Source organism: Oncorhynchus keta, chromosome 24 (assembly GCF_023373465.1).
Source record: "Oncorhynchus keta strain PuntledgeMale-10-30-2019 chromosome 24, Oket_V2, whole genome shotgun sequence".
In the NCBI taxonomy this organism is placed as follows: Eukaryota; Metazoa; Chordata; class Actinopteri; order Salmoniformes; family Salmonidae; genus Oncorhynchus; species Oncorhynchus keta.
In genome coordinates this window covers 4,993,692-5,018,221 of record NC_068444.1, presented here as the reverse complement: position 1 = coordinate 5,018,221, position 24,530 = coordinate 4,993,692, and the positions used below count along the sequence as shown (strand labels likewise).

Genomic DNA, 24,530 nt, shown 5'->3' with positions numbered 1-24,530 from the left:
CCTGGACAGGCTCCTCCTCCTCCACCCTGCATTGCAGTGCTCAGACCCTGGACAGGCTCCTCCTCCTCCACCCTGCATTGCAGTGCTCAGACCCTGGACAGGCTCCTCCTCCTCCTCCACCCTGCAGTGCAGTGCTCAGACCCTGGACAGGCTCCTCCTCCTCCTCCACCCTGCAGTGCAGCGCTCAGACCCTGGACAGGCTCCTCCTCCTCCTCCACCCTGCATTGCAGTGCTCAGACCCTGGACAGGCTCCTCCTCCTCCACCCTGCATTGCAGTGCTCAGACCCTGGACAGGCTCCTCCTCCTCCTCCACCCTGCATTGCAGTGCTCAGACCCTGGACAGGCTCCTCCTCCTCCACCCTGCATTGCAGTGCTCAGACCCTGAACAGGCTCCTCCTCCTCCTCCACCCTGCATTGCAGTGCTCAGACCCTGGACAGGCTCCTCCTCCTCCACCCTGCATTGCAGTGCTCAGACCCTGGACAGGCTCCTCCTCCTGGACAGGCTCCTCCTTCTCCTCCACCCTGCAGTGCAGTGCTCAGACCCTGGACAGGCTCCTCCTCCTCCTCCACCCTGCATTGCAGTGCTCAGACCCTGGACAGGCTCCTCCTCCTCCACCCTGCAGTGCAGTGCTCAGACCCTGGACAGGCTCCTCCTCCTCCACCCTGCAGTGCAGTGCTCAGACCCTGAACAGGCTCCTCCTCCTCCTCCACCCTGCATTGCAGTGCTCAGACCCTGGACAGGCTCCTCATCCTCCTCCACCCTGCATTGCAGTGCTCAGACCCTGGACAGGCTCCTCCTCCTCCACCCTGCAGTGCAGTGCTCAGACCCTGAACAGGCTCCTCCTCCTCCTCCACCCTGCAGTGCAGTGCTCAGACCCTGGACAGGCTCCTCCTCCTCCACCCTGCATTGCAGTGCTCAAAACCGAACAGTCGCCATTCAAATTCACACAGTCGCCAGAACAAGAACAGCTTTCAACCGGACATAAACAGCGCAGTCATGCTGTACCTCGCTTTGTTTTTCATCTCCGCAGGTAAATACGATACACATTACATTGGAAAACGATTTGATTAGTGTAACGTTAACTAGGTACATAGGTGTCTTTTTTGTTGTTGCTGTATCATAGATACATATGTAGTATAGAGGATACGTATCGACGTTAGCTTAGCCAGCTAACTAGCTAACGTTACTGTAGCAACCAACGGTTAAATACCTTGTCGTCCAATGACTAATTTTACTAACGTTTTTTTTTTTTTTAACTTCACTTTCTGAACATTCAAGATGTGTAACTAGAGAATGATTATTATTATTATTTTTTATTTTTTTTGGGGGGGGGGTGGACTTTGTGCTAGATAACTTGTCTTATTTCTACGTTATGAATCGGAGCTAACTTCACTGTAGCCCAGTGTACTGTTGGGTAACTTCCTGTTAGCTATAGCAGCGAGCTAACAGGAAGTTACCTAACTAACTATAGAGACTTGGCCAGGGAGTTATTAGCCAGCAAGGTACTCTGGCAAGGTTGGCTGTGGTCCGGTTGATACAATGTTTTAAAGTAATTTTAAAAATTAAAAATAAACCCACGATATATAATATCAAAGCAACTCATGATAGCTACTACTTAAAAGAAAATGTGTATAGCTCAGACATTGGTGTGACGCATTAGCTATCGAAGCAGAGTAGCTAGCCCTGCCAAATGTTTTTCTTTTCACCTAACCTGTTTTTAGGAAATAACTAAATCATTAACACCCGTTTGCGCAGGTAAATGGCATTGATGGCACAACTGTTATATCACCATTTATGTAAACAAACATAAAAAAAATAAGTGTACAGTGAGTCTGCACTTTTCTGATGCACATATTCTTTATGGGAAGAACAAAAGTGTGGTTCTGTTGACTTACACAATCGCACGCCATCTAACTTGCTCTCCTATTCACTGGCTTTTATTTATTATAGCTTATTCTAACAGTACTTATGGGCCGTTCCCAACAATGCAGAGAACGTTGCTTATTGCTGCTGTGTGTGACAATGGCTAATCCTTTTTTTCTAGCTTCTTCCTCCTTGACTCCTTGTGTTGTATTTTGGAATTGGATCACACTGACATAAAGACCGTCTAGTAGACGATCCACTTATCTTTACGACGCGGCCAGTTACATGATTACTCATCAGCCTCTATCTGCATTGACCCTTTTATTTTGTTGTTGCAGGAACTCTTGACTCCTCTGCTGCTACTGTTTATATATCCTGTTGCCTCCTCACTTGATCCTGACCTATATGTACATAGCTACCTCAATTACCTTGACCCCTACACATTGATGTAATCCTGGTACCACGTGTGTGTATTTTTTTAACCTTTAATTTAACTGGGGAAGTCGGGTAAGAACAAGGTCTTTATTACAATGGCCCATAAGTAAGCATTTCGGTGTTGATCTACACCCGTTTACTAAGCATTCAATTGTTTTTGTCACATGCTTACTCATATTTGCCATTTCTGCAATACATTTGCTCGTGTTTGTTCCCCTTTGGTTTTGGGGAAATGTTTTAGAGCACCCAGTTTGCAAAACTAACAGCACAACAATTCCATTCACTATGAGAATAGTGGTTTGACACTCCTATGTAATTAGGAGTCATTCTTGCTCAGTAGACAAGCTGTTCATCATAGGCTATTCATGAGGCCTGCTGTCAGGGGGGGGGGTAGGGTTTTATATACCATACCCATTGGGCCTTATTGTTTAATTATACTTTATCTATGCTGACTCACTGAAACTGTAGCTTAAAGACTTTGCTCTTTGGGGAGTTTGACAACAGTGAAACATGTCCTTATGATGCCTAGGCCCATTACATCATATTGAGCAATAGCTTGTTTTTATCTGCCTAGTCATGTGACCTGACCGCCGAGGAGAAGAGGGAGGGGTGGGTGGGTATTATCGTCATGTGAACATGACGGAGGGTTTCAGGTGTTTCCTAATGCCTTAGATTCCTATGGTGTACTGTAGATAAGGTTTTGCAATGGAAAATTAGCGTTTCTCATTAGACAAGTACAGATAGTGTCCTGTTCCCCCCCCCCTTTCTGAATGTTTTGTGCTTACTAAACACATGCCGTGTCCTATCTACAATCTATCTTTAGGCTGTTGTCACAATGACCCACTCGATACGGGTCCAGCCTCGGTATGTAGACTATTGCTCCAGCAGCACTGGGTGATCTATGTCATGTCTGCTGACATTGTGGTCACATGATCAACCATCTATCACGTTGCTGGTTTATTTGACGAGGAAATGCCGGCTGAGCTCTCTCTCCCCTAACCTGGACGAAGCTGGGCCAATCGTGTGCTGCCTCGTGGGTCTCCCGGTCACGGCCGGCTGTGACACAGCCTGGAATTGAACCCGGGGCTGTTGTGACATCCCTAGCCCTACGATGCAGTGCTTTAGACCGCTGCACCACTCGGGAGGCCCTTATACAAACTAATACCACTCTATGCACAGAGGAGACTTTTTGTTGTTACAGGACTTGTCTGAAAGTAACCTGCTACTGGTTTAAACTTTTTTTATGGATGTTTTCTTAAGGTAAACCCCCCCCCCCCCACGAGGTGTAAATATGTGCTAAAAATATATTTGATCTTTGTCTCCTAGCTATAGGACACTTCAAAACCTTATTCCTTAAGATGTATTTAGACTTTTGCTGTGTTTTTCCCCCTATAGCAGTTAAGGCTAAGTTCATTGAGGTTTATTGTTATTTTACTGTAGGTTTACTTCTAAACAAATGACTTGGTGGAGCATGGTGCTTCCAACACAAGGGTTGTAGGTTCGATTCCCACGTGGGACCGGTTTTGGAAATCTATGCTCTCGTTGTCTACTGTAACTCACTCTGGATAAGAGCGTCTGCTAAATGACAATGTGTCAAATGTAACACTGTTTTATTCTAGAATGGGGCAGTGACTGTTCTAGTATTGTGTAACACACCGACAACAGTGTGGTTAGATGGGTATGCGTTGTAACAGCTAGATTTTTCTTTTCTTCTGTCCCCGTAGCCGTCGCCACCCCTCTGTTGGGTACTGAACAGTGTGCCCGTGGTCCTCCCTACTGGTGCCACAATGTGAAGACTGCCTCTATCTGTGGCGCCGTGGTCCACTGCCAACAGAACGTATGGAACCAACCCCAGATGGTGAGATTCTAGCCTGCTGTATCTAGCAAGTTATTGGCTACTGAAGGAGCAGAGAAGGTCTTGACCACCGTTACCCAAGCTTTGTCCTGGGCCCCTCCCCCAGGGTGCACCACCGTTACCCAAGCTTTGTCCTGGGCCCCTCCCCCAGGGTGCACCACCGTTACCCAAGCTTTGTCCTGGGCCCATCCCCCGGTTGCACCCGGGGGGGTGGGGGGGGGGGCGACAGTTTTGGTAACGTTGGTGCACCCAGGGGGAGGGGCCCAGGTCAGAGTTTGGGTAAATGCTGCTCTAAGCCCTTGTCTTTCACTGTGTAAATAGCTCAACAGGTGGGCATTGTTTAACCTGGCCTTGGGGTTTTGTTGCTCTAATCATCTCCCCCTCCTTCTTCTGTTTCAGAAATCTGTGCCGTGTGACCTGTGTAAGGAGGTGTTGATTGTGGTGGACCAGCTGCTGAAAGACAACGCTACTGAGGTGCGTCATGGGGGATGAAGATTGTTCCACAACTTTTGCCACTGAAAACAAATTCATGCTCTACCATGGGTGGCAGGTAGCCTAGTGGTTGGAGGCGGGGTAGCCTAGTGGTTGGAGGCGGGGTAGCCTAGTGGTTGGAGGCGGGGTAGCCTAGTGGTTGGAGGCGGGGTAGCCTAGTGGTCGGAGGCGGGGTAGCCTAGTGGTCGGAGGCGGGGTAGCCTAGTGGTTGGAGGCGGGGTAGCCTAGTGGTTGGAGGCGGGGTAGCCTAGTGGTTGGAGGCGGGGTAGCCTAGTGGTTGGAGGCGGGGTAGCCTAGTGGTTGGAGGCGGGGTAGCCTAGTGGTCGGAGGCGGGGTAGCCTAGTGGTCGGAGGCGGGGTAGCCTAGTGGTCGGAGGCGGGGTGGTCGGAGGCGGGGTGGTCGGAGGCGGGGTGGTCGGAGGCGGGGTAGCCTAGCGGTCGGAGGCGGGGTAGCCTAGCGGTCGGAGGCGGGGTAGACATCTGTCGTTCTGCCCCCTGAACAAGGCAGTTTAACTCACTGTTCCCTGGTAGGTCGTCATTGTATATAAGAATTTGTTGTTAACTGACTAATCTGTTTTTATTTTACCATTCTTCCAACCAGCGTAAACTATTTATGCCAGAACCGTTTTCCAATCCCTAATTGAGTTAGTAAGATACCCCGGCCATAGCTACCATTGTTCACAACAGTCCTCTGAGTAGGGTGTCGTAGTTGTTCTCCCAGAGGAGACGTCAGACCAGACAACAACAACAACAACAACAATGTGTCCTGAGGCTCTGAGATCTGTGTGTTTCCAGGGTGAGATCCTGGGCTACCTGGAGAAGGCCTGTGCCTTGATTCCTGACAAGAATCTGTCTGCAGAGTGTAAGGAGCTGGTAGACAGCTACTACCCTATCCTTATAGGTATCATCACGGGAGAACTGGTACGTATCAAACACTGTATAATAACATTAGTTAAGATAAAATAAATACTATTTTATTTTAAAAATGAAGTGGTGATTTTTAATGCTTACTAGTGTTAAGATGGTAGACAGCTGAACTGATGTGTAAAAGTGGACTGAATTGTCTGGGTCTACCATAGTCTTAATACAGTCTGGTCTTTAATACAGTCTGGTCCGTGGACAGAGATCTGTTACTGAATTGTCTGGGTCTACCATAGTCTTAATACAGTCTGGTCTTTAATACAGTCTGGTCCGTGGACAGAGATCTGTTACTGAATTGTCTGGGTCTACCATAGTCTTTAATACAGTCTGGTCTTTAATACAGTCTGGTCCGTGGACAGAGATCTGTTACTGAATGTCTAGGTCTACCATAGTCTTTAATACAGTCTGGTCTTTAATACAGTCTGGTCCGTGGACAGAGATCTGTTACTGAATGTCTAGGTCTACCATAGTCTTTAATACAGTCTGGTCTTTAATACAGTCTGGTCTTTAATACAGTCTGGTCTTTAATACAGTCTGGTCCGTGGACAGAGATCTGTTACTGAATGAATTAGACTGGGATAAAGGTTCACATTTTGAGAGCAACCTTTTGACAGTGAGGTAGAGTAACCTTGTGGCCCACTATGCAGCACTGGCCCACTATGCAGCACTGGCCCACTATGCAGCACTGGCCCACTATGCAGCACTGGCCCACTATGCAGCACTGGCCCACTATGCAGCACTGGCCCTCTATGCAGCACTGGCCCACTATGCAGCACTGGCCCACTATGCAGCACTGGCCCACTATGCAGCACTGGCCCACTATGCAGCACTGGCCCACTATGCAGCACTGGCCCACTATGCAGCACTGGCCCACTATGCAGCACTGGCCCACTATGCAGCACTGGCCCACTATGCAGCACTGGCCCACTATGCAGCACTGGCCCACTATGCAGCACTGGCCCACTATGCAGCACTAGCCCACTATGCAGCACTAACCCACTATGCAGCACTAGCCCACTATGCAGCACTGGCCCACTATGCAGCACTGGCCCTCTATGCAGCACTGGCCCACTATGCAGCACTGGCCCACTATGCAGCACTGGCCCACTATGCAGCACTGGCCCACTATGCAGCACTGGCCCACTATGCAGCACTGGCCCACTATGCAGCACTGGCCCACTATGCAGCACTGGCCCACTATGCAGCACTGGCCCACTATGCAGCACTGGCCCACTATGCAGCACTGGCCCACTATGCAGCACTGGCCCACTATGCAGCACTGGCCCTCTATGCAGCACTGGCCCACTATGCAGCACTGGCCCACTATGCAGCACTGGCCCACTATGCAGCACTGGCCCACTATGCAGCACTGGCCCACTATGCAGCACTGGCCCACTATGCAGCACTGGCCCACTATGCAGCACTGGCCCACTATGCAGCACTGGCCCACTATGCAGCACTGGCCCACTATGCAGCACTGGCCCTCTATGCAGCACTGGCCCTCTATGCAGCACTGGCCCACTATGCAGCACTGGCCCACTATGCAGCACTGGCCCTCTATGCAGCACTGGCCCTCTATGCAGCACTGGCCCTCTATGCAGCACTGGCCCACTATGCAGCACTGGCCCACTATGCAGCACTGGCCCTCTATGCAGCACTGGCCCTCTATGCAGCATTGGCCCACTATGCAGTTCAATCCACTTAATGGATTTTAGCCTTTCATAGGGCCATCTTCGGCATTAGATTTGCATTCAGAGTTGCTCTCTCTGTAGGAAAGTAAATGTATTACTCTCTCCTTATCAGACTCTGTTTGTAAACTCAAGGGGCCAACACAGTAGAGTGTCTGTGTGGACTGGGGGGACTAGTTGAATGAGAGGCATTTAGGATGCTGGCTGGATCTCTGGTCACACAGACAGACGGTTCTTTGTGGGCCTCGACTGCTTCCTGTCACTAACGGGCCAAAAGGCCTCATCCCTCTCAGTTCAACCTGCCGCGGCCTCATCCCTCTCAGTTCAACCTGCCGTGGCCTCATCCCTCTCAGTTCAACCTGCCGCGGCCTCATCCCTCTCAGTTCAACCTGCCGCGGCCTCATCCCTCTCAGTTCAACCTGCCGTGGCTTCAGCACCAGATGGTCAACAATACATATCGGTAGTTCCTGGACAAACACCCTTTCAGTGTAGGTTGTTTTTAGTGTAGGACTTGGCCTAATCTGTGTCTGGAGTGGGAAAACTGACCCGGAGTTACATTGGTTTTGTCACAGAAGGTTGGTTACATCTTTAATTGGAGAGGATGGGCTCATGTTAATGGCTGGAAATAAAACCAATCCAATGGCATCAAATGGTTTCTATGTTTGATACCATTTTAATTATGAGCCGTCATCCCTTCCGTAGCAGTGTGAGGATCCAGGGGTCTATTTATGCTGTGTAGTGAGATGCAGGTCGTCGTGACCTAAAGTGGACGGACGGTGATTGTTGTTTCCCAGGAGGATCCTCAGGTGGCTTGTGGTGCCATGGGGCTGTGTGACTCCCAGCAGGCAGCTCTGGCCAGGCTGGCTAAGCTCAAGTCCAACCAGATCCCCCAGCTCACGTCCAATGAGATCCCCCAGGTAGACCTAGCCCAGAGGGTCGCCCCCTTCCTCCTCAACGTCCCTGGGCTCCTCTACCCTCAGGCGCAGGATAACACCAAGCAGGAACCTGCCGCGGCACAGGTACATGGTCATGTTCTTTGTGATGTTATAAGGGCTTGGGGGGGACACACATGTGATTCTGCCTTTGACTTCCTATTATACTAAATCTAGATGCATCTGGGTTGTGTTCAGTAGGGCACAAAGTACCAAATCGTTTCGCAACGGGAAACTGAAATCTGCTTTTGTCATTGGACAAATTCTGTCTGTACATCCCTGTTTTAAAAAAAAAATCCCCCTGTTTTCAAAAAAAATTCCCCCTACTGAACACTAACACAGTAGCAACTTTAAACTACTACTGATTCATACTGGGTTGCGTGTTGATGAAACTGCTACTCCTTATTCCCTAGTGAATGTTTTCTGTCTCCTCGTAGGAGTCTGGAGACGTGTGTGAGGACTGTGTGAAGTTTATCACAGACACTCAGGAGGAGGCGAAGAGCAACTCCACTTTTGTCAACTCTCTGATCGAGCAGATCCAGGACCAGTGTGACCTGCTGGGGCCTGGTATCTCTGACCTGGTGAGAGGCCTTGTTATCTAGTTAGTTACAGATCCAGAACCAGTGTGACCTGCTGGGGCCTGGTATCTCTGACCTGGTGAGAGGCCTTGTTATCTAGTTAGTTGCAGATCCAGAACCAGTGTGGTCTCTGACCCGGTTAGAGGACTGGTTTCTATAACAAGGGGCACAGCAAAATACCATTACTTTTAATCTGTGATGCCACTTCCTGTCTTCTTGTTTCAGTGCAAGCAGTACGTCAGCCAGTACGCCCCTCTTATCGTCCAGCAGCTGATGTCCATGGTGAGTACCTCCTCTACGGGGGATCCGTTACGTTCCACAGTTAGCGCTAATAACTAGGCCTCATTTAGCTGGGAGATCTGTTACGTTCCACAGTTTGCGCTAATAACTAGGCCTCATTTAGCTGGGAGATCTGTTACGTTCCACAGTTAGCGCTAATAACTAGGCCTCATTTAGCTGGGAGATCTGTTACGTTCCACAGTTAGCGCTAATAACTAGGCCTCATTTAGCTGGGAGATCTGTTACGTTCCACAGTTAGCGCTAATAACTAGGCCTCGTTTAGCCGGGAGATCTGTTACGTTCCACAGTTAGCGCTAATAACTAGGCCTCATTTAGCTGGGAGATCTGTTACGTTCCACAGTTTGCGCTAATAACTAGGCCTCATTTAGCTGGGAGATCTGTTACGTTCCACAGTTAGCGCTAATAACTAGGCCTCATTTAGCTGGGAGATCTGTTACGTTCCACAGTTAGCGCTAATAACTAGGCCTCATTTAACCGGGAGATCTGCATAATATTACTAGTGGTGTCTGTATTTGACTTCACTATATATTTGAAGACTTTATTTTCTTTAGGAATGTAGAGAAGGAAATGTACTTTTTACTCCATTCACCCAACAGTGCTTAGCAGGACAGTACAATGTTCTGATTCGCACACTTATCAAGAACATCCCTGGTCGTCCCTACTGCCTCTGATCTGGAGGACTCACTAAACAGAACATCCCTGGTCCTCCCTACTGCCTCTGATCTGGAGGACTCACTAAACAGAGAACATCCCTGGTCATCCCTACTGCCTCTGATCTGGAGGACTCACTAAACAGAGAACATCCCTGGTCATCCCTACTGCCTCTGATCTGGAGGACTCACTAAACAGAGCACATCCCTGGTCGTCCCTACTGCCTCTGATCTGGAGGACTCACTAAACAGAACATCCCTGGTCCTCCCTACTGCCTCTGATCTGGAGGACTCACTAAACAGAGAACATCTCTGGTCGTCCCTACTGCCTCTGATCTGGAGGACTCACTAAACAGAACATCCCTGGTCATCCCTACTGCCTCTGATCTGGAGGACTCACTAAACAGAGAACATCTCTGGTCGTCCCTACTGCCTCTGATCTGGAGGACTCACTAAACAGAGAACATCTCTGGTCGTCCCTACTGCCTCTGATCTGGAGGACTCACTAAACAGAGAACATCTCTGGTCGTCCCTACTGCCTCTGATCTGGAGGACTCACTAAACAGAGAACATCTCTGGTCGTCCCTACTGCCTCTGATCTGGAGGACTCACTAAACAGAGAACATCTCTGGTCGTCCCTACTGCCTCTGATCTGGAGGACTCACTAAACAGAGAACATCTCTGGTCGTCCCTACTGCCTCTGATCTGGAGGACTCACTAAACAGAGAACATCCCTGGTCGTCCCTACTGCCTCTGATCTGGAGGACTCACTAAACAGAGAACATCCCTGGTCGTCCCTACTGTCTCTGATCTGGAGGACTCACTAAACAGAGAACATCCCTGGTCGTCCCTACTGCCTCCGATCTGGAGGACTCACTAAACAGAGAGCATCCCTGGTCATCCCTACTGCCTCTGATCTGGAGGACTCACTAAACAGAGAGCATCCCTGGTCGTCCCTACTGTCTCTGATCTGGAGGACTCACTAAACAGAGCACATCCCTGGTCGTCCCTACTGCCTCTGATCTGGAGGACTCACTAAACAGAGAACATCCCTGGTCATCTCTACTGTCTCTGATCTGGAGGACTCACTAAACAGGGAACATCCCTGGTCGTCCCTACTGCCTCTGATCTGGAGGACTCACTAAACAGAACATCCCTGGTCATCTCTACTGCCTCTGATCTGGAGGACTCACTAAACAGAGAACATCCCTGGTCATCACTACTGCCTCTGATCTGGAGGACTCACTAAACAGAGAACAACACAAATGCTTAGTCTGTAAACGGTGTTGGAATGTTTACCCCCCCCTCGGCTGTCTGTAAATTAACAAACTAATTTGTGCTGTCTAGATTGTTTTTTAATTTGAAATGATTCATACTTAAGTATATATATATTTTTTAGCAATTACTTTGACTTTTGATACTTCAGGTAATTTAAAACCAAATACTTTTTTAGACTTATACTCAAGTAGTATTTTACTGGGTGACTTACTTGAGCCATTTAATAATAGAAAATGACTCTGGTATGACCGGTATTTTAATAACGGAACATGACTCTGGTATGACTGGTATTTTCTTCACCACTGAATATCACATGACCGATAATAAACAGACTACAGGGTGATATGGAGCAAGAGCAAACTTTTCCCACTACTGGGCTGAGATGCAGCTACAGGAAAGGCAACCGGGGGGGGTGGAGGGTCATGTGATTTGGTTCAGCACAATGGATACATTTAGCCCATACAACTCCTAGCCTGCTGATTTAAAAAAAAAAAAAAAATTAAAAAAAAAAAAAACAGGTTCTTCCCTCTCCTCATCCCCTCCTCCATTCATTTATTTGCCTTTCTGCTCTCTTTCTCCCCCTCCCCCATCCTCTGGGGTTTTCCTGGTTGTTGCTGGTCTCTAGGAACAGGTAGGTCTCTCTCTCTCTCTGTGTTCAGCTTTGAGTCTCACCCTTGAGGCTGTGGCCACACAGTGACTTGGATGAAAATTGTATTATGAATTCATTCTCCGGCGAAAGGTCAAGTTGCATATTCATGAAGACTGACATTTGCCCCCTCCCCCAAAAATACACATGTCAACAGAACTCCCATCTGTCTGGCCACAGCTTTAGCATCTGCTTCCTGTACTGGCTGTGTATTAGTGCTGCTTACTTCAGACTCACCTCTACTGCTCTAGATCCTGCATCTGTGTTTGTCTGTTTAGTTGTGCCTGATGTAAATATTATTTTAGGTCGCAGGCTGTCAGTCTTCTTTTGGAAATGTATTTGATGTGCATGTATTCATGCTGGACTGCAGATGGCGCTGTTTCCACTTTATTTATTTTGTTCATGTCACAAACATGTTTGTTCGTGTCTTATTGCGTCATTAGTGTCTGGAACCATCTGATCTGGGTGCATGTTGCCCTATGCATGCCTCTGTTTCTAGAACGTAGTGTGGCCTATGGGACTGGGGTTAGGGGTTCTAGTGTGGCCTATGGAACAGGGGACTGGGGTTAGGGGTTCTAGTGTGGCCTATGGAACAGGGGACTGGGGTTAGGGGTTCTAGTGTGGCCTATGGAACGGGACTGGGGTTAGGGGTTCTAGTGTGGCCTATGGAACGGGACTGGGGTTAGGGGTTCTAGTGTGGCCTATGGAACAGGGGACTGGGGTTAGGGGTTCTAGTGTGGCCTATGGAACAGGGGACTGGGGTTAGGGGTTCTAGTGTGGCCTATGGAACTGGGGTTAGGGGTTCTAGCGTGGCCTATGGAACAGGGGACTGGGGGAAGGGGTTCTAGCGTGGCCTATGGGACTGGGGTTAGGGGTTCTAGCGTGGCCTATGGGACTGGGGTTAGGGGTTCTAGCGTGGCCTATGGGACTGGGGTTAGGGGTTCTAGCGTGGCCTATGGGACTGGGGTTAGGGGTTCTAGCGTGGCCTATGGAACAGGGGACTGGGGTTAGGGGTTTTAGCGTGGCCTATGGAACTGGGGTTAGGGGTTTTAGCGTGGCCTATGGAACTGGGGTTAGGGGTTTTAGCGTGGCCTATGGAACTGGGGTTAGGGGTTTTAGCGTGGCCTATGGAACTGGGGTTAGGGGTTTTAGCGTGGCCTATGGAACAGGGGACTGGGGTTAGGGGTTTTAGCGTGGCCTATGGAACAGTGGACTGGGGTTAGGGGTTTTAGCTTGGCCTATGGAACTGGGGTTAGGGGTTTTAGCGTGGCCTATGGAACTGGGGTTAGGGGTTTTAGCGTGGCCTATGGAACAGGGGACTGGGGTTAGGGGTTCTAGCGTGGCCTATGGAACAGGGGACTGGGGTTAGGGGTTCTAGTGTGGCCTATGGAACTGGGGTTAGGGGTTCTAGCGTGGCCTATGGAACAGGGGACTGGGGGAAGGGGTTCTAGCGTGGCCTATGGGACTGGGGTTAGGGGTTCTAGCGTGGCCTATGGGACTGGGGTTAGGGGTTCTAGCGTGGCCTATGGAACAGGGGACTGGGGGTAGGGGTTTTAGCGTGGCCTATGGAACAGGGGACTGGGGTTAGGGGTTTTAGCGTGGCCTATGGAACTGGGGTTAGGGGTTTTAGCGTGGCCTATGGGACTGGGGTTAGGGGTTTTAGCGTGGCCTATGGAACTGGGGTTAGGGGTTTTAGCGTGGCCTATGGAACTGGGGTTAGGGGTTTTAGCGTGGCCTATGGAACTGGGGTTAGGGGTTCTAGCGTGGCCTATGGAACTGGGGACTGGGGTTAGGGGTTTTAGCGTGGCCTATGGAACTGGGGTTAGGGGTTCTAGCGTGGCCTATGGAACTGGGGTTAGGGGTTCTAGCGTGGCCTATGGAACTGGGGTTAGGGGTTCTAGCGTGGCCTATGGAACTGGGGTTAGGGGTTCTAGCGTGGCCTATGGAACTGGGGTTAGGGGTTTTAGCGTGGCCTATGGAACTGGGGTTAGGGGTTTTAGCGTGGCCTATGGAACTGGGGTTAGGGGTTTTAGCGTGGCCTATGGGACTGGTGGAAGGGGTTCTAGCGTGGCCTATGGAACAGGGGACTGGTGGAAGGGGTTTAGCGTGGCCTATGGAACAGGGGACTGGTGGAAGGGGTTTTAGCGTGGCCTATGGAACAGGGGACTGGTGGAAGGGGTTTTAGTGTGGCCTATGGAACAGGGGACTGGGGTTAGGGGTTCTAGCGTGGCCTATGGAACTGGGGTTAGGGGTTCTAGCGTGGCCTATGGAACTGGGGTTAGGGGTTCTAGCGTGGCCTATGGAACTGGGGACTGGGGTTAGGGGTTCTAGCGTGGCCTATGGAACTGGGGACTGGGGTTAGGGGTTCTAGCGTGGCCTATGGGACTGGGGTTAGGGGTTCTAGCGTGGCCTATGGAACAGGGGACTGGGGTTAGGGGTTCTAGCGTGGCCTATGGAACAGGGGACTGGGGTTAGGGGTTCTAGCGTGGCCTATGGAACTGGGGACTGGGGTTAGGGGTTCTAGCGTGGCCTATGGAACTGGGGACTGGGGTTAGGGGTTCTAGCGTGGCCTATGAAACTGGGGACTGGGGTTAGGGGTTCTAGCGTGGCCTATGGAACTGGGGACTGGGGTTAGGGGTTCTAGCGTGGCCTATGGAACTGGGGACTGGGGTTAGGGGTTCTAGCGTGGCCTATGGAACTGGGGTTAGGGGTTCTAGCGTGGCCTATGGGACTGGTAGACGGGGTTCTAGCGTGGCCTATGGGACTGGTAGACAGGGTTCTAGCGTGGCCTATGGAAAAGGGTATTCTGTGGTATGAATGTGTCCATTCTGACGTTCTCTTCCCCCCCCCCCCCAGCAACCCAAGGATGTCTGTACCTTTGCTGGCTTCTGCTCTGCTGATGTGAAGAGCTCTGTCCCCATGATGAAGCTGGTGGCTGCCAAAACCATCCCCGCTGTCAAACTGCTTCCTGCCACTAAGATGGAGGCTGTCAAGCCTGCCACTAAGATGGAGGCTGTCAAGCCTGCCATGGTAGGTTAACCTCCTGATAATAGTCAGGATACTGGCCAGTTTGCGTACTCACAGAATATTTGAAAACTTTTATGAACTGAACACGTTATGACAAAGACGCTGTTAAATTGCAGGTACTCTGTTCATCAGTGCCATTTTCTGTAAAATGATGTTCCTCTTTCCAAGAAGCTCGATTTGTCTGGCTCGTGTGGTACTGGGTATTTCTATACTAACTAGTCTCTTCTGTAGAACATGGTGCGTGCCCGTGACTCCCCTCAATGTGCCATGTGTGAGTTCATGATGAAGGAGTTGGAGAGCATGCTGCAGGATGAGAAAACGGAGGTAGGTTTTACCTGACCTGTTGCACACGAGTCACGACCTGCTATAGAACACTAACTGGTGAAAGTACTGTACAAACCGGAGTAGACACTGTTTAAAAAAATAAAAAATAATAGTTATGAGATCTGCATTATAAATGTGATTGTGCTTCACCTCTGGTATTCTGGATGATGGCGACCTGCGACCCCTGCTGATCATGACTCTGATCCGTTTGCATCTCGTCAGTTCGGCAACTTAATTTATTATTATTTTTTTAAATTAAATGATCTAGATTCTGTAATCCTTACACTCCAGGATCGGTTTGATAAGGGGTGCGGTTACCGGAGGTTTGCTGGTTCAATCCCCTGAGCTGCCTGCTGGGACATTCTGCAGGGATTAGGCTGCAGCTAGAGGGTTACCAGAATCAATATCCTGCATACTGCCGTTGTGCCCTTGAGCAAGGCACTTGTGTGCTTGAAGTCAGCAAATGCATTTTTCTGTGAGCCCGGGCACTTGTTGAACTTCCTTTTGAGTTTTGAACAATGCAACAACAACAACATTGTCATCCTTATTTCAAATAAAAAATAAGGTTGACAATGTTGTTGTTGTTGAACCTGGGGGCTCCCTAGAAAGACGGGAACCTGGGGGCTCCCTAGAAAGACGGGAACCTGGGGGGCTCCTAGAAAGACGGGAACCTGGGGGCTCCTAGAAAGACGGGAACCTGGGGGGGCTCCCTAGAAAGACGGGAACCTGGGGGGGCTCCCTAGAAAGACGGGAACCTGGGGGGGCTCCCTAGAAAGACGGGAACCTGGGGGGGCTCCCTAGAAAGACGGGAACCTGGGGGGGCTCCCTAGAAAGACGGGAACCTGGGGGGGCTCCCTAGAAAGACGGGAACCTGGGGGGGCTCCCTAGAAAGACGGGAACCTGGGGGGCCCCTAGAAAGACGGGAACCTGGGGGGCTCCTAGAAAGACGGGAACCTGGGGGCTCCCTAGAAAGACAGGAACCTGGGGGGGCTCCCTAGAAAGACGGGAACCTGGGGGGGCTCCCTAGAAAGACAGGAACCTGGGGGGCCCCTAGAAAGACAGGAACCTGGGGGCTCCCTAGAAAGACAGGAACCTGGGGGGCTCCTAGAAAGACGGGAACCTGGGGGGGGGCTCCCTAGAAAGACGGGAACCTGGGGGGGCTCCCTAGAAAGACGGGAACCTGGGGGGGCTCCCTAGAAAGACGGGAACCTGGGGGGGGCTCCCTAGAAAGACAGGAACCTGGGGGGCTCCCTAGAAAGACAGGAACCTGGGGGGGCTCCCTAGAAAGACAGGAACCTGGGGGGGCTAGTCCCAGTGGTTACCAAGTCCTCTACTGGTTGAGCCAGAATAGAATTCGTTGATTAGAAAGAAAAAAAAGTAAAATGAAATGGTAGGGTTCATGCCTCACCCTTGTGCTCTCTCCTTCCCTCTCTCTTCTCAGCAAGATGTGGTGCGTGCTGTGGAGAAGGTGTGCGCTGTGCTGCCCTCCTCCCTGTCGGTCCAGTGTAAGGACCTGATTGAGGCCTACGGCCAGGCCATCATTGAGCTGCTGGTGCAGGAGGCCGACCCGAAGACTATCTGCACCGTGTTGGGGCTCTGCAAGGACGCCAGCCGAGCCTTCATCCGTGAGTAGTGCTCATTGTGTTCAAAGGAAGTGAATGTGGGGTACAACAGGACGCAAGTGCCATTTCTGAACATGGCCCAGATTAAATTAGTAAACTCTGTCCCCATCTCTCAGCGGTGCTGAACATGGCCCAGATTAAGTTAGTAAACTCTGTCCCCATCTCTCAGCGGTGCCGGACCAGGCCCAGATTAAATTAGTAAACTCTGTCCCCATCTCTCAGCGGTGCTGAACCAGGCCCAGATTAAATTAGTTAACTCTGTCCCCATCTCTCAGCGGTGCTGAACATGGCCCAGATTAAGTTAGTAAACTCTGTCCCCATCTCTCAGCGGTGCTGAACCAGGCCCAGATTAAATTAGTAAACTCTGTCCCCATCTCTCAGCGGTGCCGGACCAGGCCCAGATTAAATTAGTTAACTCTGTCCCCATCTCTCAGCGGTGCTGAACATGGCCCAGATTAAGTTAGTAAACTCTGTCCCCATCTCTCAGCGGTGCTGAACATGGCCCAGATTAAATTAGTAAACTCTGTCCCCATCTCTCAGCGGTGCTGAACATGGCCCAGATTAAATTAGTAAACTCTGTCCCCATCTCTCAGCGGTGCTGAACATGGCCCGGGTGGAGGCGGGTGGGTTCTGTGAGGTGTGTAAGGTGGCTGTGCAGTACATCGACGGTATCCTGGAACAGAACGCCACAGAGGCACAGATCGAAGACGCAGTCAAGAAAGTCTGCAGCTTTGTCCCGGAGACCGTGAGGAGCGAGGTGAGTTGGGAGACTCCATCCTGGTTAAATAAGAGACCATTGTATCTGCTTGTCACAGTGATGGGATCGATCTGTCATTTAAGTGTTTCCTGGACACGATAGTCTATTGTCCACGTGTGTGTGTGTGTGTATATATACACACACACACAAACCCTGGATTACTGCTACTTTGACGCTACCCGTCGGCCATATTGGCATGAATAAGCCTTGAAAGGTTTTCTACAGCTTGTAAAATATTAGAGGGAGAGCCAAGATGGAGACATGGTGGCTTCAACACAGCCCCCCTATCGGTCATCTAGTGTGTATATATGTATGGTTACACACTACCAGTAAAAGGGTTTTGTGTGTGTGTGTGTGTGTGTGTATATATGTATGGTTAGATATGTGTGTACATTTACATTTACATTTAAGTCATTTAGCAGACACTCTTATCCAGAGCGACTTACAAATTGGTGCATTCACCTTATGACATCCAGTGGAACAGCCACTTTACAATAGTGCATCTAAGGGGGGGGGGGTGAGAAGGATTATACATGTGTATATATATGTATGGGTACACACTACCAGTAAAAGGGTTGTGTGTGTGTGTGTGTATATGTATGGTGACACACTACCAGTAAAAGGGTTTTTTCTATATTTTTACTGTTCTTTACATTGAAGAATAATATTGGAGGCAAACTCTGAAATGACACGTATGGAATAAATTAGTAACAACTTTAAAATATATTTGATTCTTCAAAGTAACCAGCCTTTGCCTCTGGCAGCTTTGTACACTCTTGGCGTTCTCTCAACCAGATTCACCTGGAATGCTTTTCCAACAGTCTTGAAGGAGTTTCCACATGCTGAGCACTTGTTGGCTGCTTTTCCTTCACTCTGCGGTCCAACTCATCCCAAACCATCAATTGGGTTGAGGTCTGGTAATTGTGGAGGCCAGGTCATCTGATGCAGCACTCCATCACTCTCCTACTTGGTCAAATAGCCCTTACACAGCCTGGAGGTGTGTTGGGTCATTGTCCTGTTGAAAAACAAATGATAGTCCCACTAAGCGTAAACCAGATGGGATGGTGTATCACTGCAGAATGGTAGGCATGTTGGTTAAGTGTGCCTTGAGTTAAATCACCATCGCACCTCCACCTCCATGCTTCACCTCCATGCTTCACCTCCATGCTTCACGGTGGGAACCACGTGCAGAGATCAGCCGTTCATCTGTGTCTCACAAAGACAGCGGTTGGAACGAAGAATCTCATATTTGAGATTAATCTGGTCAAGTGTCAGTTTCTCGTGTTTCTTGACCCATGTACGTCTCCTTGTTTAGTGTCCTTCAGCAGTGGTTTCTTCACAGCAATTTGACCATGAAGGCCTGATTCACAGTCTCTGAACAGTTGATGTTAATGTCTTGAACTGCATTTATTTGTGCTGCGTTCTGAGTTGTAGTTCACTGACCTTATCTCTGGGTCTTCTTTTCCTGTGGCGGTCCTCATGAGAGCCAGTTTCATCACAGGGCTTGATGGTTTTTGCGACCGCACTTGAAGAAACGTTCTTGAAATATTCCGGATGGACTGACCTTCATGTCTTAAAGAAATGATGGACTGACCTTCATGTCTTAAAGTAATGATGGACTGACCTTCAAGTCTTAAAGAAATGGACTGACCTTCATGTCTTAAAGTAATGATGGACTGACCTTCATGTCTTACAGTAACGATGGACTGACCTTCATGTCTTAAAGTAACGATGGACTGACCTTCATGTCTTAAAGTAACGATGGACTGACCTTCATGTCTTAAAGTAACGATGGACTGACCTTCATGTCTTAAAGTAACGATGGACTGACCTTCATGTCTTAAAGTAATGATGGACTGACCTTCATGTCTTAAAGTAATGATGGACTGACCATCATGTCTTAAAGTAATGATGGACTGACCATCATGTCTTAAAGTAATGATGGACTGACCATGTCTTAAAGTAACGATGGACTGACCTTCATGTCTTAAAGTAACGATGGACTGACCTTCATGTCTTAAAGTAACGATGGACTGACCTTCATGTCTTAAAGTAACGATGGACTGACCTTCATGTCTTAAAGTAACGATGGACTGACCTTCATGTCTTAAAGTAACGATGGACTGACCTTCATGTCTTACAGTAACGATGGACTGACCTTCATGTCTTACAGTAATGATGGACTGACCTTCATGTCTTAAAGTAACGATGGACTGACCTTCATGTCTTAAAGTAACGATGGACTGACCTTCATGTCTTAAAGTAACGATGGACTGACCTTCATGTCTTAAAGTAACGATGGACTGACCTTCATGTCTTAAAGTAACGATGGACTGTTGTTTCTCTTTGCTTATTTGAGTTGTTCTTGCCGTAATATGGACTTGGTGTTTTACCAAATATGACCATCTTCTGTATACCACCCCTACCTTGTCATAACACAACTGATTGGCTCAAACGCATTAAGAAGGAAACAAATTCAACATGAATTTAACATGGCTCACCTGTTAATTGAAATGCATTCCATGTGACTACCTCACAAAGCTGGTTGAGAGAATGCCACGAGTGCAAAGCTCTCGAGGCAAAGTGTGGCTACTTTTTTGAAGAATCTCAAATAGAAAATATTTTGGTTACTACATGATTTCATAGTTTTGATGTCTTCATCTTCATTATTCTACAATGTAAAAACAAAAATCCAACTTGACTGGGTGTGTGTATAGATCTCTCTATCATTGGTGTTAACCACTGTCTATCTCCTCCAGTGTGACCAGCTGGTTGAGCAGTATGAGCCCATGCTGGTTCAGCTCCTCCTGCAGATGCTGGACCCTGACTTTGTCTGCATGGTGAGCACTGGAATTAAATATATTTTAGGTGTGGGAGGAGTAAAGTTGAGGGGGACAATCTAGAATAACATCTATTGTCTCGGAGTTGGTTAAAAAGGACTTGCCTGGTTGAATTAATCAAAGGTTATGAATGCTTGTCTAACAGTGCGCTCTGTGTGGTTGTCCCTGGTTACAGAAGTTGGGGGTTTGTCCTGAGGCAGTGCAAAGGCTTCTGGGTATGGAGCAGTGTAGCTGGGGACCCGCCTTCTGGTGCAAGGACATGGACTCCGCGAAACGCTGCAACGTGAGTCAAAACACAGGCAACATGAACTATTCACTGGCCGTCTCAAACTCAGCAAAAAAAGAAACTTCATCTCACTGTCAACTGTCTTTATTTTCAGCAAACTTAACATGTGTAAATATTTGTATGAACATAAGATTCAACAACTGAGACATAAACTGAACAAGTTCCACAGACATGTGACTAACAGAAATTGAATAATGTGTCCCTGAACAAGGGGGGGTCAAAATCAAAAGTAACAGTCAGTATCTGGTGTGGCCACCAGCTGCATTAAGTGCTGCAGTGCATCTCCTCCTCATGGACTGCACCAGATTTGCCAGGTCTTGCTGAGATGTTACCCCACTCTTCCACCAAGGCACCTGCAAATTCACTGACATTTCTGGTGGGGGAATGGCCCTGGCCCTCACACTCCGATCCAACAGGTCCCAGATGTGCTCAATGGGATTGAGATCCAGGCTCTTCGCTGACCATGACAGAACACTGAATGAGCAGTATGGCTGGTGGCATTGTCATGTTGGAGGGTCATGTCAGGATGAACCTGCAGGAAGGATACCACATGAGGGAGGAGGATGTCTTCCTGTAACGCACAGCTTTGAGATTGCCTGTAATGACAACAAGCTCAGTCCGATGATGCTGTGCCACACCGCCCCAGACCATGACGCATCCTCCACCTCCAAATCGATCCCGCTCCAGAGTACAGGCCTCGGTGTAACGCTTATTCCTTCGACCATAAACACGAATCCGATCATCACCCCTGGTGAGACAAAACCACGACTTGTCGTTGAAGAGCACTTTTTGCCAGTCCTGTCTGGTCCAGCGACGGTGGGTTTGTGCCCATAGGCGACATTGTTGCCGGTGATGTCTGGTGAGGACCTGCCTTACAACAGGCCTACAAGCCCTCAGTCCAGCCTCTCTCAGCCTATTGCGGACAGTCTGAGCACTGATGGAGGGATTGTGTGTTCCTGGTGTAACTCGGGCAGTTGTTGTTGCCATCCTGTACCTGTCCCGCAGGTGTGATGTTCGGATGTACCGATCCTGTGCAGGTGTTGTTACACGTGGTCTGCCACTGCGAGGACGATCAGCTGTCCGTCCTGTCTCCCTGTAGCGCTGTCTTAGGCGTCTCACAGTACAGACATTGCAATTTATTGCCCTGGCCACATCTGCAGTCCTCATGCCTCCTTGCAGCATGCCTAAGGCACGTTCACGCAGATGAGCAGGGACCCTGGGCATCTTTCTTTTGGTGTTTTTCAGAGTCAGTAGAAAGGCCTCTTTAGTGTCCTAAGTTTTCATAACTGTGACCTTAATTGCCTACCGTCTGTAAGCTGTTAGTGTCTTAACGACCGTTCAGCAGGTGCATGTTCATTAATTGTTTATGGTTCATTGAACAAGCATGGGAAACAGTGTTTAAACCCTTTACAATGAAGATCTGTGAAGTTATTTGGATTTTTACAAAAAATATATATATATTTTTCGTGAGTTTAGTAACAGCAGTGATCAGGGTTGCCTTGATAAATATCAGTGATTTAAAAAAAAAACAATGCAATAAATGTATCTGAAACTTTAAAAAAAATGTATGATGAACTGGGAAATTCATCCAGATCTTATTTTAATTGTCTAAAATATTTATTATCACAGCAGATGCATAAACTAAAGGAGGAACTATTCCGTAGGGAAGGCGGTCTCTAACCTGTTGGTCTTGTCTTTCCCAGGCGGTGGCACACTGCAGGCGTCACGTGTGGGAATAGAGTGGAGAAGACCTCCCTAAACGGACCCTTTAGGAAATCAAGGAGAAACACTAGCGCTGCTTTAAGTTTTAAATCAATAAATACAACTTCTTCTTTTTCTTTAAACGTGTGGAATTTAATGTTTTTTTTTTTTTTTTGCTCTCGTCTAAATGAATTTACCAGGCAGGTTCTGAGAGGAGGGAGTGGACGCCTTTCCAGTGAATGTGGGGGAAGAGGTGGTATTGGGGCTTCGAGAGGCAATCTACCTACCTGACTGTTTAGTTACAGGGACAAACATCCAAACCGATACTGTACTGACTATTTTACTATTCCTGGGTTTGTGTAAAGCTCTCATTAGATTTTCACATGTTTAAGCCTTGTCCTGGACTGAAACGCACGGATTGCTTCCTTAGTTCAAGAAACTGGCCCATTTCAAGTATGTGAAGCAGATGGGCGAGAAGATGAATACTGCTGTGTCTGTGTGAAAGGGTGCTTGGATACTTCCAGTTGAGTCTTAGTGGGTCCTTTTGCCCTCTAGTCTACTCGTTGCCCTACCTACTACCATCCCTCTAGCCTACTCGTTGCCCTACCTACCTATTGCCCTCTAGCCTACTCGTTGCCCTACCTACCTATTGCCCTCTAGCCTACTCATTGCCCTACCTACTACCATCCCTCTAGCCTACTCTTTGCCCTACCTACTACCATCCCTCTAGCCTACTCGTTGCCCTACCTACCACCATCCCTCTAGCCTACTCATTGCCCTACCTACTACCATCCCTCTAGCCTACTCTTTGCCCTACCTACTACCATCCCTCTAGCCTACTCGTTGCCCTACCTACCACCATCCCTTGCAGTGACGGTATATATCTTAATTTTCTGGGATGTTTTCTGTTTAACGAAGTCTCATTTCCTTAAAGCAGATTTAAATCTCTAGTTTGTAGAAACTGTTGAATTGTGTAGAATACTTTAGTTTTATTATTAAATTGGGTGGTTCTGAAATGGTACCTTTGTCCCTAAAGTAGTGCGTTTGATATAGGGAGTAAGGTGCCAGTTTTTTTTTTTTTTTGTCGCGACCTGTGTACATTTTTGTTGCCGTGGGTGACGAATCCACTTTAGCACCAAGGGGTGTGGTCTAAAATGTGACTTCCCTGCCCTGTGTCCCTAATGGCACCTTGGTCCCTATGGGCCCTGGTCAAAAGGAGTGCACTGTAAAGGGAACGAGGTGCCATTGGGGATGGAGACATCTAACAACATGCTCATGTGCACCATCCCCGTCAAGCCTGTTTTGCAGTGTCCCACTCAGCCAACCAATGTGCTGACTGACCTCACCCTGTTTATGCTAATCAATGGTTCTAATGTAACGATGGAGAGCTTGTTGTGACCAATAATCGCTGGCTGACGGCCTCTCTGTTCAGCCTGAAACTGATCGATCGGTCAATTTTTTTTTTTAATGATAATAATAAAATGATCCCAAATCCACGTGGTTATCTAATGTGTGGTATTCATTAGTGTGTGTGTGTGTGATGTTTCAACAATCTGTTTCTCTCATTGGTCAAGCTCTCATTGGTCAAGCTCTCATTGGTCAAGCTCAGGCAGTCCTTCCCTGTTTTGGTTTCCTATTTTGTAAAAACTGAGATTGTTTTAGCTAATAAAAATGCACTTGTACGATTAACCCTACCAGTACTTTGGGGGGGGCATGAATAAACAGAAGTGGATCCTATAGCCTCTAGAGTAAGTAGGGCTGCATACCACTAGATGGCAGTGTGAGCAGAATTACCAATGATGGTTGGATTTATTTATTTTACACTGAGGGGATGTAGATGCCATGGGGAGAACCGCCTGCTTATTTTAGCCTGATACTAATCACAACCAGGATGACAATCCTCATGTGGTGAAAAAAGCATAGATTCCTAACATTTTTATTATCTTGTCCAAATTGAAGATGTCTTTTCAGCTCAGTGTACCGGCTAAGCAGAGATCCCTAACAGCAGAGATCCTATGTCATATTGTGCCAATGCTCCAGTAGGGAGAGAATCAAGTTTCTGTTGTCCTGCTGCAGTGTCATAGAACATATTGGTGTTTGCTGCTCAAAAGGCCCCACGCGTAACATTACTGTCTATAGGAGTATAGTATATATATATGCCATTTAACTGACGCTTTTATCCAAAGCGACTTAGTCATGTGTGCATACATTCTACGTATGGGTGGTCCCGGGAATCGAACCCACTACCCTGGCGTTACAAGTGCCATGCTCTACCAACTGAGCCACAGAAGGACCAAGTATCAAGTATAGGTTGAGCCTCGGCTTAATATCAATG

At 48.5% G+C, this 24,530-nt stretch overlaps 1 protein-coding gene and 1 long non-coding RNA gene across 4 annotated transcripts; one reads left to right on the top strand and one right to left on the bottom strand.

The window, feature by feature from the left end:
• Positions 1 to 863: 863 nt before the first annotated feature.
• LOC118375425 (prosaposin-like) lies at positions 864 to 23,691 on the top strand. 3 transcript variants are annotated; one of them, XM_052477535.1, is made up of 14 exons: positions 864 to 1,031; positions 4,024 to 4,157; positions 4,554 to 4,628; positions 5,441 to 5,566; positions 8,049 to 8,273; positions 8,624 to 8,767; positions 8,990 to 9,046; positions 14,495 to 14,640; positions 14,896 to 14,989; positions 16,431 to 16,614; positions 17,205 to 17,368; positions 20,128 to 20,208; positions 20,384 to 20,491; positions 22,198 to 23,691. In XM_052477535.1, exons 1-14 carry the CDS (start codon positions 998 to 1,000, stop codon positions 22,231 to 22,233), a joined length of 1,608 nt encoding a protein of 535 aa, XP_052333495.1. In that variant the 5' UTR covers positions 864 to 997; the 3' UTR covers positions 22,234 to 23,691. The 3 variants fall into 3 exon arrangements, with proteins under 3 accessions (XP_052333495.1, XP_052333494.1, XP_052333496.1); XM_052477534.1 differs by having other exon boundaries at positions 14,495 to 14,668; positions 14,897 to 14,989; XM_052477536.1 differs by lacking the exons at positions 17,205 to 17,368; positions 20,128 to 20,208; positions 20,384 to 20,491; positions 22,198 to 23,691 and adding an exon at positions 16,728 to 16,825 and having other exon boundaries at positions 14,495 to 14,668; positions 14,897 to 14,989.
• On the bottom strand, positions 15,686 to 16,396 carry LOC127911319 (uncharacterized). The gene is made up of 3 exons (XR_008077850.1): positions 16,199 to 16,396; positions 15,971 to 16,028; positions 15,686 to 15,889 (listed from the first exon to the last, which is right to left on the bottom strand). It is a non-coding gene; the product is annotated as an uncharacterized LOC127911319 (long non-coding RNA).
• Positions 23,692 to 24,530: the final 839 nt, after the last annotated feature.

Bases quoted from the DNA above. Each gene is read 5' to 3' on its own strand.
- LOC118375425 (XM_052477534.1), top strand. From the start codon at position 998: ATGCTGTACCTCGCTTTGTTTTTCATCTCCGCAG. The intron at 8,274-8,623 runs GTACATGGTCAT...GTCTCCTCGTAG, and splicing joins AGGAACCTGCCGCGGCACAG to GAGTCTGGAGACGTGTGTGA. The intron at 20,492-22,197 runs GTGAGTCAAAAC...TGTCTTTCCCAG, and splicing joins ACTCCGCGAAACGCTGCAAC to GCGGTGGCACACTGCAGGCG.